The sequence below is a fragment of the Esox lucius genome, chromosome 18 (genome assembly GCF_011004845.1).
Source record: "Esox lucius isolate fEsoLuc1 chromosome 18, fEsoLuc1.pri, whole genome shotgun sequence".
Classification (NCBI taxonomy): Eukaryota; Metazoa; Chordata; class Actinopteri; order Esociformes; family Esocidae; genus Esox; species Esox lucius.
The window spans coordinates 22,729,396-22,748,070 of record NC_047586.1 but is presented as its reverse complement, the minus strand read 5'-3'; the positions used below and the strand labels follow the sequence as shown (position 1 = coordinate 22,748,070).

The following is an 18,675-nucleotide window of genomic DNA, read 5'->3' as shown; positions in this document are numbered from 1 at the left end:
CACACGGTCAAGACAAACCCCCCCACCACCCAAAAAAGAAAAAGCCTTGTTCACTCGTTCTGACACTCCCCTTCTCCCTCCCTCTTTTCCTCCTCCCTCTCTCTCTCTCTCTCCTCTCTCCTCTCTCTCTCTCTCTCTCTGCCTGACAAACTATCCCACTCCCTACTCACATTGCGTAGACTACAGTCTTCTCTGAATTCTCCGTCCTTCCCCCTCTCCTCCCCTCGTCTCTCCCACTTTCTCTCTCTGTTTCTCCAAAAGTGTCCCTCCCTGGTCGTCCTCTCCTGTTCCTCTGGTTCTCGATCTCTCTTCGCCTGTTGCCTCGCTTTCCCTCCAGTCTCTGTTTTTGCTCTTGCTCTCTTTCTAATTACCTTGGCCCCTTCCCACTTTCTCCATTTCTCTCTCACGCCCCCTCTCTCCCTCCGCCGTCTCCCTCTCTCCCTCCGCCGTCTCCCTCTCTCCCCGGTGTAATTCAGCTGTCAGCTCGTGCAGATGCAGGAGTGCTCAAAGACACATACACAAATACACACACACATACACACATACACACACACACACACATACACAAATGTGCAGATAACATAAACAAGCCTGGACTCCGGAAACCGGAGAGGAGGAGGAAAACAACGAAGCGGGAGGACTTCTCCTCCTCCCAAACACAAGAATGTCAAAGGAACAGCAAGAGACAGTCAGAGAGATACAAGGCAACAAACGTTCTTGTGTTACGCCAAATCGCCTTTGACACAACCAAGAGAACACCATAAATCCTGTGGTTGCTTTAATAAGAAGGAAAGAGGACATTAAGTGACAATAACACAGTCTGTGGCTGCACTAGTCAGAAAACACAATATAACATGGCTAAGACAAGTTTATAGACAGAAACTGCAAGAGAGATATAAAGAATAAAGAATGAATAGATTGACAAGAGTGAAAACAGGGATGACAGACAAAGAATCAAAGATATTTAAAAAGACAGAAAAAATAACATTCAGGCAAAGGGGATGAGCTCAGGACAAAGAGGGATTGTAGCTGTCACTCATCAGCAAAGCTGACTCGCGCACTTAATCTGTTTTGTGTCCGGACTTGTAAAATAAAATGGATAATTACAGACAGAGGAAGCGCATGTACGCGTGTGCACGTGACAACATCCCCCCGTTATTCTCTGCCGGCTTGACCGAATATATTTTCTCACAGTACAAAAGAGAACAGGCACCTATCATCTCGATCATTGTTAGCCGTAACCACAGCAGAAGCAAAGATGAGCCGCCAGCAACAACGCTGTTTTAATACAGTATACCTTTCCCATGGCCAGAAAGTAGTCATAGCACTCTCCTCACCTTAGCCAGCTGCCACCCCTCCACCACGTCCTCCCCACCGCTCATCCCCTCCGCTCGGCCCAGCTCCTGGCTCCACCCTTTAAGCCGCCCATCAAGCTCCTTAAGCCCCTCCTCCAGCCTGGCGGTCAGACGCCCGTACTCCTTCTCGTGCTCGGTTACCGCGGCCAGTGCCCCCTCCAGACCATCGCGGGCCCTCAGTGCGGCCCCCTCCCACTGCTCCAGAGCTTGGGCTAGCGCCCCCAACTGGCGGTCCATGGCCTCGCAGCCTCCAGCTGCGGTGTGTTCAGCAGTGGCTTCGGAAATTCGACGGACGCGACTGAGACGCTCGCGGCCCTCACGGAGCCGACACTCCACCCGCTCCTGTTGGACAGGAGTATGGGAGGGAAAAGAAAAAATGGCAACAGAAACTACCACTGCTTCAGATTCTACAGCTGTAAAAAGTTGCAAATCCTCTATTAACTTTTCAATGGGATTTCTTCACTGACTTTAATGGGATACTAATAGTACCTCTGTCACCATTCAGACCATAGATTTGCATGAATTTGCATTATTAGCATCTCTTGAACCATTCAAGCTTCAAAGACAAAACCACTTTTTCACATGCTTAAATTTGCAGAGATTATAATGATATAAATTTGCATACATTTCCATAATAAGCATGAATTAAACCAGAAACAGTATCTCTTGAACAATTCAAGCTAGAGAAACCAGATAAACTTTTTTCACATCTTTAGAAGCACAAATGAAAATGCTTCAACATGTATTGACTATGACAACACACATTTGCATACTCTCCCCCCTCCAAACCCCCCCCCCCGTATGTCCTCATCTTATTCTTAATCTTATTTCAATTTTTTCCTTCCCTTACTGCCCCCCCCCATTGCCCACTTTCCTTCTAACATCTTAGCGCTCTCTGTCTTTCTCTTTTTTGCTCTCTCTTTCAGTGAACTTAAAAAACAAAGTAATTAACATGGGAATCATTTGTTAACATACAAAATAACATATAATCTCTCTCATTTTTTCTCTCTCACTCAGACTGGAGCGTTTATTGGTGGAGAGACATAGAGCATGAAAAACTATCACCCGAGTGTGATCACAGCAACCTGACGAAGTGAATAAAAGAGGAGAGCCACATCCAGACGTTAACACTGGGGGAAATAATAACCTTGAGTGCTCACACACACAAAATGGAAATGCAGCAATTACTGTTTGTATAGGGAACTACACTCATTTATAGTTGTGTTTTCATTAAAACCCATACTCAGACGCTGCACATGCACCTAGAAATGTGATAATTAAGACCCAGCTTGTGAATATAAATGCAAATCAATATTTTCACACACATTTCCGCGCCTGTGTAATTGTGAAGGGAGGGGTCGACCAACGCGGGAAATGAACGTGAATTCCCTGGTTTCCTTTTTTGTACAGGAAATTTGAACAATTGAGACATCAAAAATGTGTGGCTGGTGAACAGGACTATAGCTGACTTTATGTATTAAACAAACTGAAGTCCATTTTATCAGTGGCAGATGTTTAATGAGTAAAATGATGCAAACGTACATTTTGCACAACGTTTGTACAACGTTGCACAGTGAACTCAGGTAGTGGAGCAGTAGTTATCAGATACCTTGGCTTGGGGCACAAGTAATAGATGTTCATTTCTTATTTATTCACCATTACTGTTATTGACACTACATATTCCATGTCTGTGCCTTCTATATTCATTTTCAGTTTTATTCTATTGATTTAAAATTAGATTTTTATGAAAAAGGGCCCATATATAAACATCTCACTGTTAGTTGACACAGGTTAATGAAGCATGTGACAAATACATTGGGATCTGAATGTTTCAATAGAACTGAAGAGAAACAAAGGGGTTGATCTCAGACCATATTTAGCATTTTCAAGTCTTACCCTCACTTCTGCCAGTCTCCTCTGTATGGAGGCGGAGTCTCCGGACATGTCAGACCAGCGATGTAGTTCCTCCCCTGCTGATATCAGCCAATCAGTGAGCTCCCTCACAGTTTCCAGATACTGCTGGTGTTCCCTGACCACGCCTTCTGATAGTCTCACCCTTTCCTAAATAATGGGGACAGTCACAAACATCAGTCACTCTTCTTATATTTACAGTATAAGCATGGGCCAGGTTTGGAACAGCTCTTATCTTAGCGCATTAAAGTTAATGACTGCCCCTGCACAGCAGCCTCCCATCGGGACCTTGTCATGGCGGGTATATAAAGGCCCCAGTGGCACAGCACTGGGATTAGGCAAAAGGTGAAGCAGAATGAGAGTAAGAAGCAGGAGTAACTGAGGAACTGCGAGTGACGCCAAACCACTGCAGTAACGTGGGAGCCGAGAAGGGAGGAGAGGATCGACCAGGTTTTGAAAGTGCCCATATCACGTAAACTGCAAATGTGAGGTTGACCACGGCAACAATGCCTCACCCAGCGAATTAACTTTATACCTTGAGTTTTTCCCCAGTTCCTCCATTATATTAATAAAACGCCCTCCAGGGCCCTAAACACTTGTCATGTCATCAACACTCCCCATTACAAAAAACAGCATAACCTGAATGTATTATTATTTAGCCACGCCAACGGAGCAAAAAGCAATGCCCTCTGCACATAAACATACTGCATACAGCAAACTCTTAAATAGGCATTCGAATCCGCTCTGTAATGAACTGCTTTCTTAAACAGCAAAACAACATTTTGGGTTGAAAGATGAAACTCCATCCAACATCGCCAACAACTTCCTCACCTCCACAAGCGTTACAAGGTCATCAAACTGCGCCCGCAGCTCGGCGCGGGCCTCCCGGCTGAAAGCAGCGTCGCCTGTCTTCTTGAAGAGCTCCGCTGCCCTCTCCTCCAAACTGGATAGCGAGCCCTGATGTTCCTGGAGGTCAGCCAGCAGGGCCCGCAGTCTCTCCAGTTGGGAAGCCTTCTCTCTGAGGCCCGGCTGGGGGGTGAGAGGGCCACATATGTCCCCCTCTACTGCCTCCAACCAGTGCTGCAGCTGGGCCTCACTGTCCAGGTAGCACCCCCACTGGGCCACCGTCCACTCCAGGCGACTAGCAGAGAGGAGATGGCCCACAGAGCATGGTTACAAAACATGAATAGAAATGACACAATACATGCATAGACGATGATACGTTCACAATGTAGTTACTTAGAAACATACACAGAATAGACTGTGGCACAAAAACACAAGGATTTCCCTCTGCAATGGCTTTTCACACCCACAGTCATTCGATTTTTTCTGGCTCCATCTGTTGCCTGCAAACTCACATCCACACACACACACGTGGGATTTTTCTTGTTGGCCATCCGCCATTTAGTCCCTAATAAGATCAATCCATTCTAACAGGAGAGGAAACAATCGCTCAATTACGCAGATGCACACACACACACACACACACACACACACTTACACACACACACACACACTTACACACAAATACACCAATCAGGTAATAAAAAGACCAACACTTCTCATTATGTACTTAACCTAATCATGATAAATTACATTTAGACATAAATCTGACATGAGAAATACGATCCAGCCTGAGAAGGAAATTAGACACAGGTGATCTTATACCACACCTACGGGCCAGACCTTTGGTAACTCAATATAACAAACAGGAAATGATATGATGAATCAAATTTAAGTGATTTTATATGATTAATCTAATATAACTGATTTTGTATAATAAATCTAACAGATGTAATGGTGGTGACCATTGCTGGTTTTATTCCCAGTGAAGAAAAAGCCTGGCAACCAAGAAAAATCCATCAATGATCACCTGTTGAAGTTTGATAAATCTGTGTTTAAGATCACTTAATAAAGAGCCTAGAGTTATAAGCTGCTGCAACTGAACATGTACTACAGATTTAAACATAATGGATTTAAATCCAGCCCACCACTCTTTCCAAAAAAAATCTGTCCTATTTCTCCCCACTATCCTGTCAAATAAAGCATAAAAAGACTGAAAGATGAATGGATAATAAAGCTGTGAAGGTTATTATCAGATTGTCAGAATGTACGATTGACATGGTGAAAGACTTCTCTACCTATGGCAGCTCATGGCGGTCACCAGCAATGTGGCCCATACGTCCTCCACTTCCTGCAGCTGAGAGCGGATCACTTCCTGTCCCTCCTTCCCACTGCTGCTCCTGATGGCCAGCTCGCCCTTCCCCATGGCCATGTTCAGTTTAACCTCGCCCTCACCCTTCAGAAGCAGGATGTCCTGAATGGACAAAGGAAATGGTCAGAGGGTAAGGGTGTATTAACACTGTTTTTAGGTAAGATGACTGAACAGTACTTCACAATAGCGCTAAGTTGTGTTAGCTGAAAGAACTGAAGCAAAGGGTCGGCTACCACAAATCCAGTCAGTTAGTGGGTGACTGGGTGTTCATAATCAACAATGAGATTATATAAAATAGACTAACATGCAGAAGTACAACTTAGATTTTTTTAAAAGCTATCTAAATGAACAGCAAGTGTTTATTTGCTTGTAAATTTTTTTTTACATTAGAATAAAACAAAATGAACATGAATACAATGAAAAGAAACTAAAAAGTAATGAATTTCTTGATGAAAACATGCATGTCTGCAAACACTTCTATACCTGTACTTGCTCCAGCCTCTCCTCCAGCTCCTTCTTGTTGCCCATGGTGCTCCCCAGACCTCCCAGACGCTCCTGGATATCTTCCAGCCAGACCCACACACCCTGCAGGGTCTCTCCGAATGCCTGGCTCTCCAGGCAGCCTCGCAGGTGCTCCCTGGCACTCTGCAGCAAAGCCTGGTGGTGGGTCTGGAGCTGGGCTGCAGCCTTCAGCTCACCTCCACAGCCACGACCCACCTCATGTAAAGACCGGGCCTCCTGGCTGAGACGATCCAAAGAACTCCTGTGGGGGGAGAGAGACAGAGAGAGAGAGAGAGAGAGAGAGAGTGAATGAGGGGGGGTAGAAACAAATGGATAAAGAAGCACCTTATGGTGAATCAAAGTCGGTGTTCATAATCAAATTGCCTTGCAAGCTGATGTTTCAGCAACTCCACTCAATCCTCTGCAGCATCAATTCAAATATGAAAGGTTTGAGCACATTTTAGAAAACAAACCATAACCCTGACCTTAACTATAATCCGAACCCTAACCTTAAAATGTTTGGTAATTTAATTTAAAATATAATATTTTGTATCCTGTAGCATTAAGACAACCCTTCAGTGGAACTAAGGGTCCTAGCCCAAACCCTGAAACACAGCCCCAGACCACTATCCCTCATCAATCAAATTCAATCACATTTATTTACAGGTGTGCTCAAAAGTTTGCATACCCTTGGAGAACTGGTAATATATGTACCATTTGTAAAGAAAACATAAATGAGCAGGCAAAAAAATATTTTATTTCTTATGGGATTCACATTCAACTGTAGGTCATAACAGAATGGCATAAGCATAAAACAAAACATGGCAACAAAGAAAAATATGAACTGACCCCTGTTCAAAAGTCTGCATACCCTTAGTTCTTAATACTGTGTATTGCCCCCTTTAGCATCAATGACAGCTTTGCAGTCTTTTGCAATAGTTGTCTATTAGGCCCCAAATTCTTTCAGGGGGTATAGCTGCCCATTCGTCTTAGCAAAATGCCTCAAGGTCATGCAAATTCTATGGTCGTCTTGCATGAACCGCACGTTTGAGATCTCCCCAGAGTGGCTCGATGATATTAAGGTCAGGAGACTGTGATGGCCATTCCAGAACCTTCACCTTTTTCTGCTGTAACCACTGGAAGGTCAACTTGGCCTTGTGATTAGGGTCATTGTCATGCTGGAAAATACAAGAGCATCCCATGCACAGCATTCATGCAGAAGAATGCAAATAGTTTTTCTGTTATCAGAAAAATTATTTTCTGATAACATGCTGCAATTTGACTTGCCATACATTTTTACAAGATTCCCCGGACCTTTAGAGCTCACACCCCCCCAAAAACACCAGTGAGCCACCACCATGCTTCACAGTGGCGATGGTATTATGTTCACTATAGGCTTTGTTGACCCCTCTCCAAACATAGTACTTATGTTTGTGACCATAAATCTCTATTTTGTTCTTGTCACTCCAAATTACAGTGTGCTAAAAGCTGTGAGGTGTGTCAAGGTGTTGTCGGGCATATTGTAACCAGGCTTTTTTGTGGCTTTGGCGCAGTAAAGGATTCTTTTTGGCAACCCGACCATGCAGCTCATTTAAGTATCGTCGTATTGTGCTCCTTGAAACAACCACACCATTTTTTTCCAAAGCAGCCTGTATTTCTCCTGAGGTTTCCTGTGGGTTTTTCTTTGTCTTCCGAACAATTCTTCATTTGGCTGAAATATTTATATATATTCCATCTTTATAAAGTTCCATTAACTTTCTACGCAGATTTTTGGACAGTTGTTTTCTGCTCCCCATGGCTCAGTATCTAGTCTGCATCCATGTGAGAGCTAAAAAACTCACACTAATTCACACTAATTGCAATTTAAAAAGCCACAGGTGTGGGAAATTCACTTTTAATTGCCATTTTCACCTGTTTGTGTCACCTTTCTGTTTCTGTAACAAGGCCAAACATTCAATGGTATGTAAACTTTTGATCAGGGCCATTGGAATGATTTCTGTTATAATTAAGCCAAACAACAATGTGATAATAAATGGCTTCATATGATCACTACCCTTAAATAAAAGGAAAAAAAATTGCACGATCAGTCATATTTTCAAAATCAATGCCAAAATTTCACAATTTGTATAAAGCTGTATAAAGCCTTTTTTACATCAGCAGTTGTCACAAAGTGCTTTTGCAAAATACCTAGCTGAAACCCCAAGTAACAAGCAATAACAGTGTTGAAGCACAGTGGCTAGGAAAAACTCCCTAAGAGGGGCCGAAATTTAGGAAGCTAGAGGGACCAGGCTCGGAGGGGTGACCAGTCCTCTTCTGGCTCTGCCGGGTGAACATTTTAAGAGTACAAGTCATAACAATTAATAAATGCATTTGGGCTGTGTTTAGAGTCTATAAAACCTAATCCAGGTCAGAAGCATCACCAGATGGACAAGGACAGGGACAACCAGGGGGGGTCGTCCTGGCAACACAACCAGGAGGACTTCAGACAGGGAAAGCAATGAGACTTTAGAGCCGGGTACTCAGGAGGTGTGGGCCAAGACCTTAGTTTAAACAGAGCAGGAGACAACGACAATTCAGAGAGTGCATAGGTTTACAAGGATTAACACCCCTGGGCCAGACTGCGTTTAATCATAGACCATGCTGAGGAGATGAATCTTTAGTAAACACTTGAAAGTTTGCACTGAGTCTGCATTTCTAACCTTAATTGGCAGATCATTCCACAGTAGTGGAGCTCTATTAGAGAAAGCCCTGCTTCCAGCTGTTTGGTAGAAATTCTCAGTACAATTAAAAGGCCTGCCTCTTGTGATCTTAGGTTACGTGTAGGACGTGTGTCCCCCAATATTAGAAACGGGTTAAAGTGTCCCCCCCAATAATGTTGTTTTGCGCAATACTTTTATTTTGAAAGAATGACGCTTCGGAACTTGTCACATCTCCGTAGCGGCCAAATCCAACATTCTCATTCATTAATTTGTTCATGACGAGAAGTGCGTGTAGGCTAGCTAAGTGGATTACTGTAGCTATAAGTTTTGTTTTCACAGTAAGTACAACATGTACAACGTGTAAGTACAACAATGTTGGTATTATCGCCCAACTCCAAGGCACTTAAGTTTAGAAAACAACACACACCTCTTTGTCAGCAGCTTTCTGTGGATCTCCTCCACTCTTTCCAACTCATCAGTGCTGTCAAGGAGTCCTGTCTGTCCTTCTTCCCCCAGAGGAGGCTCTCTCTTCAGGCTAGTCTCCATCTGTTCTAGCCAGTCCCTCAGCCCCTCCAAATGGCCCTCAAACCTGGAGTAAGGAACACTGCCAATTTTACTACAACTAAACCAGCCAAGTTAGCCGGTTAGTCTGTTAATAATGGCTTCTGGGTGTCGCAGCAGGCTAACGCGCATGCAAGTAAACAGACTGTCAGTCGAGTGACCTCACATGCCCACTGACTGGCTTCATGGTGGGACATGCTATGTGGAACAAAGCAGAATGGATTGACAAGGGTGCCTAAGAGGGAGACATTTTGCAATCTTCCACTCTCCCAAGCCTGTCAGGAGTTGCTGAGACAAGGCATGGTCTTAGTTATAATCTGTCATCACATAATTTGAGAGGGGAGAAAAAAGTGGTGCAATCATGGAGAAAACAAAATGTCTTAAATGTCTTTTTAAGAATATGTCGGTATCGGTTATTTTGCATGTTCACATACACTTAAACAGCAGAGAATATATGTGATTTTTATTTTTACCCTTAATTTACCAGGTAGGTATGACTGAGAACCTATTCTCATTTGTCAGAACTAACTAACAGCCTTGCACAGTAATTCAGGGATTCTAGCAACCTGTTACAGAGATGTTCTAACCACAAGGCTACACTGCCGCCCCTAAATACACCAATCAAAGCCAGTTAACACAAACACACACTCACCCGTTCACTAGGGTGATGCTCTCCTCCAGATCTTTTTGGGTCTGCCTACACCCTTTCTTGTACCCATCCCAGTCCCTCTCACAGGAGGAGAGGCGCTCCTGCACCTGTCCTGAACCCGCTTTTGACAGGTGGAGCAGTAGCTTGTCAGCCTCTGCCCGCACCTTGCCCAGACGCTGCTCGTCCTCCTCCAAACACTTCAGCGCCACCTGTGGGACAGGAGGGGAACAGTGGCAAATAGTTATGTGGAGAACTAAAGAGAAGGGAAGGTGAAGCAACCTCGTTTCTTGAAAACCACAGAAGAGACTGTAGTACTTCAATTTATTTGACCATACCCTTCGGCTCTCCAGGAACATGAGTGCCTATCCCTTGCAAATAGTAACAAAGTATTAAAGTGGTTATAAAGACTTAACAAATGTTGATGACTTTACCTTTAGCCTATCCACCTTAGTTCCCAGGAAGGTGACGTCACCTGATTGGTCAGAACATTCTTTCAGCTCTGCCTTCCGTTCTGAGATCCACAAGTTAAACTCCTGAACAACATCTGCTCCGATGGAAAGAAAGAACGGAAAGAGAGAGAGATGATGAGACAAGAAGGGACAGTAAGGAGTAAGACAAGGAGTGAGAGGAGAAGATAATGGGTGAGAAGGCGGAGGGGAAAGATAATTGAGGGGGTGAGAGGAGAGGGACAAAAATGGGGAGGGGTTGAGGGAGGAGACTTGCATTGAAGCAGATGGGCTGTGTGGGTGTGTCTGCGTGGTGCAGACACCGGTTGCCTTGGCAACAAGCCCAACGACTCCCCTGAGAGCACCGGTGACGAAAGCGACAGTACCATCAGAGGCACAGGTGTGTGTGTGTGCGTGTGTGTGTGAGCGTGCGTGAGAGACTGTGTGAGAGTGTGTGTCAGACACTGTAGTTTGAGAATGCCCCGGGGGAATGTCATGGCTAATCAAAATGCTATCTCTAGGTACCAGTGGCATTTAAAAACACTATGTGATGTTGTATTAGTACTAATAAAAGTTACCTGCAGGGATCCGTCTGTCACAGCTCCTCTGGTGTGTGTTGAGACAGTATTCCTTCCTAGTCTACTCCCATTGCCCTGAGCTACTCTGTCATGTCGAACGCTCTGGGCGGCTCTTGCATGTCCTAATTTTACGCCACCTAGTCTTCCATTGTCCCCGGGCAGTTCTGCCATCGTCGCTCTGCACAGGCTGTCCGTGTACTACAATCACGAGTTACAATGAAGCTAGAAGGTATTGTACTGAAGACAGCAAACAGTGGATATGGAATTGTATTGGAAACGAATCAAGGTGAAGCGGCCGTTAAATCTTGACACAGATTTAACCGTCTCCTCACCGTTGAAGCCTAGCTGCAGCGCGTCTTGCAAGGTCCCGCGGGTCCGGGAGCAGAGCTGGGCCGCGGCCTCGGTCCGCTTGGCCAGCAGGGTGAGGTCAGCGGACGAACGGGTCAGCTCCTGAGATGGGTGGGACGTACATAAGCAACTCAGGGTCTCCCTGGCTGAGTCCATATCAGCTCTCTGAAGCTGTAGGGTGCTCTGGAGATCCTGAGGAAATATGAGATTAGCCAGTGTGTTGTCTGTTATTTAACGGCAGGCAGAAATTGAATTTAATAAAACACAAATGATACATTGTTACTAGCTGAATACGAAATGAAAAGCAAACAGTGGCGTTTAAATTGATTCAGTGAATGAAGACGTTCCTTCGGTGAAGGTGTACCACTGCAGTATGGGTTTGAATCCAGCTCACTGCTCTTTCAGAAAAGGAAAACTATCCTTCTCAGCTGTAGCCATCTATTACTCTTTACAGTTCAACCGATTTTTATGTCTGATGGGTTGACCTGTAAAGAGTAATATTGGTAGAATTATACCTTTACTCTTGCCATATCCTCTGGTCTGAATGGTTCAGAGAGCTCGGACAGGGATCTCTCCACATGCTCCAGTCGCTCGGCCATCTGGGACGTGAGGTCCTCCAGGCGTTGGCTCTGGAAGCTGAAGTAGGTCAGAGAGTGTCTCGCCTGGTCATATACCTCCTGGGCTTGGCTGATCTTCTTTCTCAGGTCGCCCTCCATCACCTTGAGACAGACAGAGACAAATGCTTCTGAGATTCTCCAAAACCTCTTGGGTTCAACTGTCATCCTGCTGAGGAGTTACTTGTTGGTGAACCTCTGAATACTGAAACAGACCTGCAGCTGGATGGGGGTCTCCGGGAGCTTGGCCAGATCCTTCAGCTTGCTCACCCTCTCCTGCAGGGCATCCAGCCTTTGTTGTCTCCTCTCTAGTTCCACCTGTTACAACACAGTTAGGAGCTATTGCAACGGGCATGCTTTAATATACATATGTCTTTTATATTAGTTCTGGCTACAGAGAAAAATGTGCTGTTTTTTTTTAATCCATATTGGACAAGGCTGCTCCACTGGGTCTAACCTGAAAGGTGGCAAGGTGTGTCTCGGTCCTCTGCTTCTTACTAAGATTGGCCAAACACTCAGTGAGGTCAGCAATGGAGGCTGCTGCCCATTGGTCAATGTCCTGCTCCATGGACTTTAATTCCTCCCATAAGGACACGCAGTGGGTCAGTCTTTCAGAGTTGGTGTGGATCCTCTCAGATACCTACAGGACGGGGCAGACACACCTCATAATCAACTCACTAACATACCTGCTTCTAACAAGAAAGAATCTCTTGACAGTTATTTGCATGCAATTATTAGGAGAAAGAGTACATCTTTGTCTTCTACCCAAGATGTAGAGAGAGGGGGGAGGGCAGCAGACAACATGTCTAGACTTGTGTACATTACACACTTGTGCATTTGACAGCTTTGCAGTCAGCCAAATCCCACAGGGAATTAAAGGAAGGGGGAGAGTAAGGGACAGAAAATGACAGAGTCCAACATTCAATGATATAAGGAGGATTTGTTACCTCTGATTTGCAATATTTTACATATGTTTGACTCTGAATGTTTACAGATCTTCAATATGAATATGTAATTTAAATAACGAGAATCTGAACCAATAACAACACTGGCATAGCTCTTGTTTAATTTGGTGTATTTAGATAAGGTTTTTGTAACAGGCATAATTGCACCTTTAAACAATTTCCTATAGTTGTTAGTCCTTCCCATCACATTGTTTTTAGAAGAAAAAGGAAAGCGATGGTTTTAGGTCCCGCCACAACATCTTCAATAAGTTCTTTATTAGGTCATTTCGAAGCTTTGAATGAATTATTTTCAGTCATTCTGATGTATATTTCCTTTTTGGTTTTGGATTGTCTTGCTGCATGACCCAGGTGCAATTTAACGCAGTTAATAAGTCGATCGCCTGACATTCTCTTTTAGAAATCTCATATCAAATCAAAAGTATTGTTCCCCAGTGATGGAAATTTCCAGGTCCTTCTGCACAAAAGTATCCAAAAAACACCATGTATTAACTTTGAAAGGGGTCAAGTGTTTGGCTTTAGCCAGGTATAAGAGGACTTGTGTTGCTCAAAAAGCATACCATTCAATTCCTCTAACCAAAGAAAATGATTCATAGTCTTGACAGATGCTTCCTCCTGTACTTTATGAAAAAAATAGTCTAGCAAAAACCAGAATTGACCCTACTGTGGATATAAAAAGTATTCATGTGATGTAAAAGAATGAGACAAAGATAAATCATGTCAGAACCTTTTCCACCTATAATGTGACCTAGAACATGAACAATTCAATTGAAAAACAAACTGAAATCTTTAAGTGCACACTTATTCAACCAGGTTATTGTAAGGTTTTTATTTTTCATTCTCCCCTCTCAAATATTTCAGTTTGTTTTTCAATTGAATTGTTCACATTATAGGTCACATTAAAAGTGGGAAAAGTTCTAACACGATTTTGTCTCATTCTTTTACATCACAAAAACCTGGCATTTTAACAGGGGTTTGTAGAACTTTTTTATCCGCTGTATGTCAAAGGTCAAGCATGGTGATGGTGTGATGTTTTGTGGATGCTCCAAAACAAATGCCTGTAAAACGTTGCCTAGGGAGATCCAGTGGTGTGGGCAACTGCCTCCAGTACACATGTACTGCTCTAGCATGGGATTGAATCCATCCCTCTTCTCTTTCAGCAAAACTCTTCTCATTTCTGGTCAAAATACATTAGAGGTTTTTGGAGTGGGTGCCCAGTAATGGCGCATCGGAAAAGTCAATGAGTCATTGGAAGACCAGAGAATTTAAATCCCGCTTGAGGATCAGCTCAGTGGTCCATGTAGAGGGCATTAACAAGAGCCTATGACTAAAGCTCTCCAACTCTGTTGCCACCAAAGCAATCTAGACCCCAAACTGAAACCATTATTTAGCCCTCACCTGCCAGCCCTGCTCCCTCACCTGCCAGCCCTGCTCCCTCACCAGCCAGCCCTGCTCCCTCACCTGCCAGCCCTGCTCCCTCACCTGCCAGCCCTGCTCCCTCACCGGCCAGCTCTGCTCCCTCACCGGCCAGCCCTGCTCCCTCACCGGCCAGCCCTGCTCCCTCACCGGCCAGCCCTGCTCCCTCACCGGCCAGCTCTGCTCCCTCACCTGCCAGCCCTGCTCCCTCACCTGCAGCCAGTGGTCCCTCAGTGTGTCCATCTGTCTTTGAATGCTGTGGGAGTCACATTGTGGAATGTCATCTAGCTGCCTCCGCAGGTCTTCTCCGGTGCTGATGAACAGGTCCATGTCCTCCTGTCCTCCGCTTAGCTCCATTATCACTGCCTCGTGCTGTTAAGACAACATCTTCTGTAATGACAGTATGTGCCCACTAGAGAGCAAACATAACATAGATAATACCCCAAGAGCATTCTAGGCCTGCTGTAAAGCATTGGTTGGCAACCAGATCTAACCGCAAGCAGATTTCTGTCCAGTCAGATGTTTGGGGGTCCTGTTAAAAAATATTTATACACTGCCAATTGACCACTACTACTACCCAAAAAAAACACAATAATTTCTTGCATTGACAACATTGAGACACAATTATGCAGTATCTATTTTTTCTATTTCAGGGAATTTTCAGGAATAAAATGTGTTAGATCCATAGATAATGTTTTAAATTAATCTTTCAAAAAGCAAAATAGCTTCTTCCTCGCTGGTCCATCTATCAGTTTGCATTTACTTATATTGATCTCCTTATACTCTCTTTAGACACCTGAGGTACTATTCTCCCCCCCACACCACCCTGGACTAACTAGTACTATACCGGTCAGTACTATCCTTCCCTCCCTAAACCACCCTGAACTAACTAGTACTATACCGGTCAGTACTATCCTTCCCCCCCCAAACCACCCCCTAAACCACCCTGGACTGACTAGTACAATACCGGTCAGTACTATCCTTCCCCCCTAAACCACCCTAGACTAACTAGTACTATACCGGTCAGTACAATCCTTCCCACCCTAAACTACCCTGGACTAACTAGTACATTACCGGTCAGTACTATCCTTCCCCCCTAAACCACCCTAGACTAACTAGTACTATACCGGTCAGTACAATCCTTCCCACCCTAAACTACCCTGGACTAACTAGTACAATACCGGTCAGTACTATCCTTCCCCCCTAAACCACCCTAGACTAACTAGTACTATACCGGTCAGTACAATCCTTCCCACCCTAAACTACCCTGGACTAACTAGTACAATACCGGTCAGTACTATCCTTCCCCCCCTAAACTACCCTGGACTAACTAGTACAATACCGGTCAGTACTATCCTTCCCACCCTAAACTACCCTGGACTAACTAGTACAATACCGGTCAGTACTATCCTTCCCCCCCTAAACTACCCTGGACTAACTAGTAAAATACCGGTCAGTACTATCCTTCCCCCCTAAACCACCCTAGACTAACTAGTACTATACCGGTCAGTACAATCCTTCCCACCCTAAACTACCCTGGACTAACTAGTACAATACCGGTCAGTACTATCCTTCCCCCCCTAAACCACCCTAGACTAACTAGTACTATACCGGTCAGTACTATCCTTCCCACCCTAAACCACCCTGGACTAACTAGTACTATATCGGTCAGTACTATCCCCCCCAAACCACCCTGGACTAACTAGTACTATACCGGTCAGTACAATCCTTCCCACCCTAATCTACCCTGGACTAACTAGTACAATACCGCTCAGTACTATCCTTCCCCTCTTAACCACCCTGGACTAAGTACTACTATACCGGTCAGTGCTATCCTCCACCCCTAAACCACCCAAACTAACTAGTACTATACCACTCAGTACTATCCTTCCCACCCTGGACTAACTAGTACTATACTGGTCAGTACAATCTTTCCCACCCTAAACCACCTTGGACTAACTAGTTATTTACCGGTCAGTACTTTACTTCCCACCGTAAACCATCCTGGACTAACTAGTACTATACCAGTCAGTACTATCCCCCCCCCCCCCAACCACCTTGACTAACTAGTACTAAACCGGTCAGTATTATCCTTCCCCTCCTAACCACCCTGGACGAACTAGTACTATACCGGTCAGTACTATCCTTCCCCCCTAAACCATCCTGGACTAACTAGTACTATACTGGTCAGTACTTTCCTTCCCACCCCTAATTCACCCTGGACTAACTAGTACTATACCTGTCAGTACAATCCTTCCCACCCTAAACCACCCTGGACTAACTAGTACTATACCGCTCAGTACTATCCTTCCTCCCTAAACCACCCTGGACTAATTAGTACTATACCGGTCATTACTATCCTCCACCCCTAAACCACCCAAACTAACTAGTACTATACTCAATTGGAAAGGGAAGATAAGGAGACAAGTCATGTTATTATTTAGAGGCAGGATTCTACACAGTGCCCCTTTAAAAAAATATATGTAGATTTTCTGTTGATTTTAAAGTATTTTCTGGAAAAATAAACAACACTGCAAACAATTCTTCTTCAAAAATAAATTAAAACATCTTTAATTTAACAAGAATTGCTTGATTTGAGATAAACAATCTGCCAATGGGCGAGAATATTTGAAATGATTTGAAAGAAAAAACAAGCTACATTTTTACTTATTTTTAAAGATTATTTCTTTTGCGGTGTATGTAATTTGTGTATGTAAACCATCATTTTAATTCGAAACCGGTTTTCCAGAAGGCAACTTGAAATCAATACTCTTTTGTCGATAGAAAATGTATCTCTGTGCAAAAATAAAACATTACAATTACAATTTTAATTTGATGCACCAGATGGGGCAGAACAGATACAACAACAATTTACATGGCTAAGTCTAATTTATGTATTTTGCAAAGAACAATCTTTGCAAATCAATCAGCTTAATTTAAAACAGTTATTTGAAAGCTTATTCATAAACCAGTGGATGGCTAAAGAGGCAATTTTCACAATTTCCTCATTCTGCACGTATTACAACAGCATGGCTTTGTAGAAAAAGAGTCCAGGTGCTAAACTGCCTGCAGTCCAGACCTGTCACCCAATGAAAAAGGTTTGTAAGTTTGTGCATTATTATACGAAAAATACGACAAAGGAGAGCCCGAACTGTTGAGCAGCTGAAATCCTATATCACGCAAGAAAGGGAAAAGATTTCAAATTCAAAACAGGAGCTTTTGGTCTCCTCAGTTTCCAAACGCTTACAGTGCTACAGAAAAGGAGATGCAACACAATAATAAATATGCCCCTGCCCCAACTTCTTTGAAACGTGTTGCTGGCATTAAATTCAAAACGGGCGTATCCTTTTCCAAAAACAAAAACATTTCTCAGGTTCAAAATATGATATGTTGTCTTTGTACTATTTTCAATGAAATATAGGGATTTAATGATTTGCACATCATTGTATTCTGTTTTTATTTGCGTTTTTCGCAGCGTCACAACTTTTTTGGAAGCGGTGTTGTAGTATCATTCCTTACAGTACAATAACCTACTGTTGGATCATGGTTATTCAGAGTGGGACTGACCCGTGTGAGTGCTCTCCTGGCCTCTTCTGGAGTCTGGTTGTGGTCAGGCTGGTTCTGGGTGACTGCAAGGGCGTTCTCTACAGTGGTATTAAGGGTTGATCTCAGGGAATGGAACTGACGTAGCAGGTCCACCAAGACTCCACACTGCTCCTGGCTGGAGGGAGTGGGACAACACAGACTACAGGAACCACTTGGACGGGTAACTTGTTTTTAACTTGTTTTTTACAGCTCAGGAAACACAGCTCAGGAAACACAGCTACCGCATGGTGTTCATCAAATGTCAATCAGCCCGGCCCATCCTCTCCATTAAGTCATCCTCAAAGTTGTGTTTCTTTCTAAATGTGATCAATTCCAAATACAGTCCAACATTCCAACTAATCCAACTCTGTAACATAATCTAACTTCCTTCATCACCAACATTTAGATTTCATCACAGAATTATTCAGCATTAAGTATCAACGTTCAACATTAGGGATCTAATTAAGAACATGAAAAGGATCCCTGAAAAAAATTTGGTAAGTCACCATAGCAGTCTCTGATTTATGACCAGATTCACTCGGTTGGAACTAACCTGAATGTGCTTAGTTTTTGTAATCAGATTAGTCTATTGCTGGCCAACCCTGTTGTTCCCTCACCCATCAGTGATGATCTTCCTGACGTTCTCCCAGGTGGTTTCCACTAGGCCCACCTGCCTGAGAGCATCCCCAGCCAGCTCGCTGTCTCTCCGGGCCAGCTGGCCTCCCTTCTCCCCAAGCCACTGACGGGAGTGCTGCATAGACTGTAGCTCATCTTCCAGCTGGACAAAGAACCGCAACCTGGGGAGTATCCCCAATGTAAACCATCTAAAACATTC

At 44.0% G+C, this 18,675-nt stretch overlaps 1 protein-coding gene across 1 annotated transcript in view; it reads right to left on the bottom strand.

Moving 5' to 3' along the window:
* The window catches only part of syne1a (spectrin repeat containing, nuclear envelope 1a), a 232,178-nt gene that overhangs the window by 107,188 nt on the left and 106,315 nt on the right, over positions 1-18,675 (bottom strand). The window contains exons 41-55 of the mRNA XM_034287789.1: positions 18,458-18,637; positions 17,823-17,976; positions 14,469-14,627; positions 12,335-12,517; positions 12,094-12,195; positions 11,779-11,982; positions 11,248-11,455; positions 10,323-10,435; positions 9,895-10,100; positions 9,109-9,270; positions 5,965-6,244; positions 5,408-5,583; positions 4,098-4,407; positions 3,252-3,416; positions 1,338-1,697 (exon numbers count right to left, since the gene is read on the bottom strand). Coding sequence (XP_034143680.1) covers positions 1,338-1,697; positions 3,252-3,416; positions 4,098-4,407; positions 5,408-5,583; positions 5,965-6,244; positions 9,109-9,270; positions 9,895-10,100; positions 10,323-10,435; positions 11,248-11,455; positions 11,779-11,982; positions 12,094-12,195; positions 12,335-12,517; positions 14,469-14,627; positions 17,823-17,976; positions 18,458-18,637 — 2,962 coding nt within the window. The remainder of the gene's footprint in view (positions 1-1,337; positions 1,698-3,251; positions 3,417-4,097; positions 4,408-5,407; positions 5,584-5,964; positions 6,245-9,108; positions 9,271-9,894; positions 10,101-10,322; positions 10,436-11,247; positions 11,456-11,778; positions 11,983-12,093; positions 12,196-12,334; positions 12,518-14,468; positions 14,628-17,822; positions 17,977-18,457; positions 18,638-18,675) is intronic.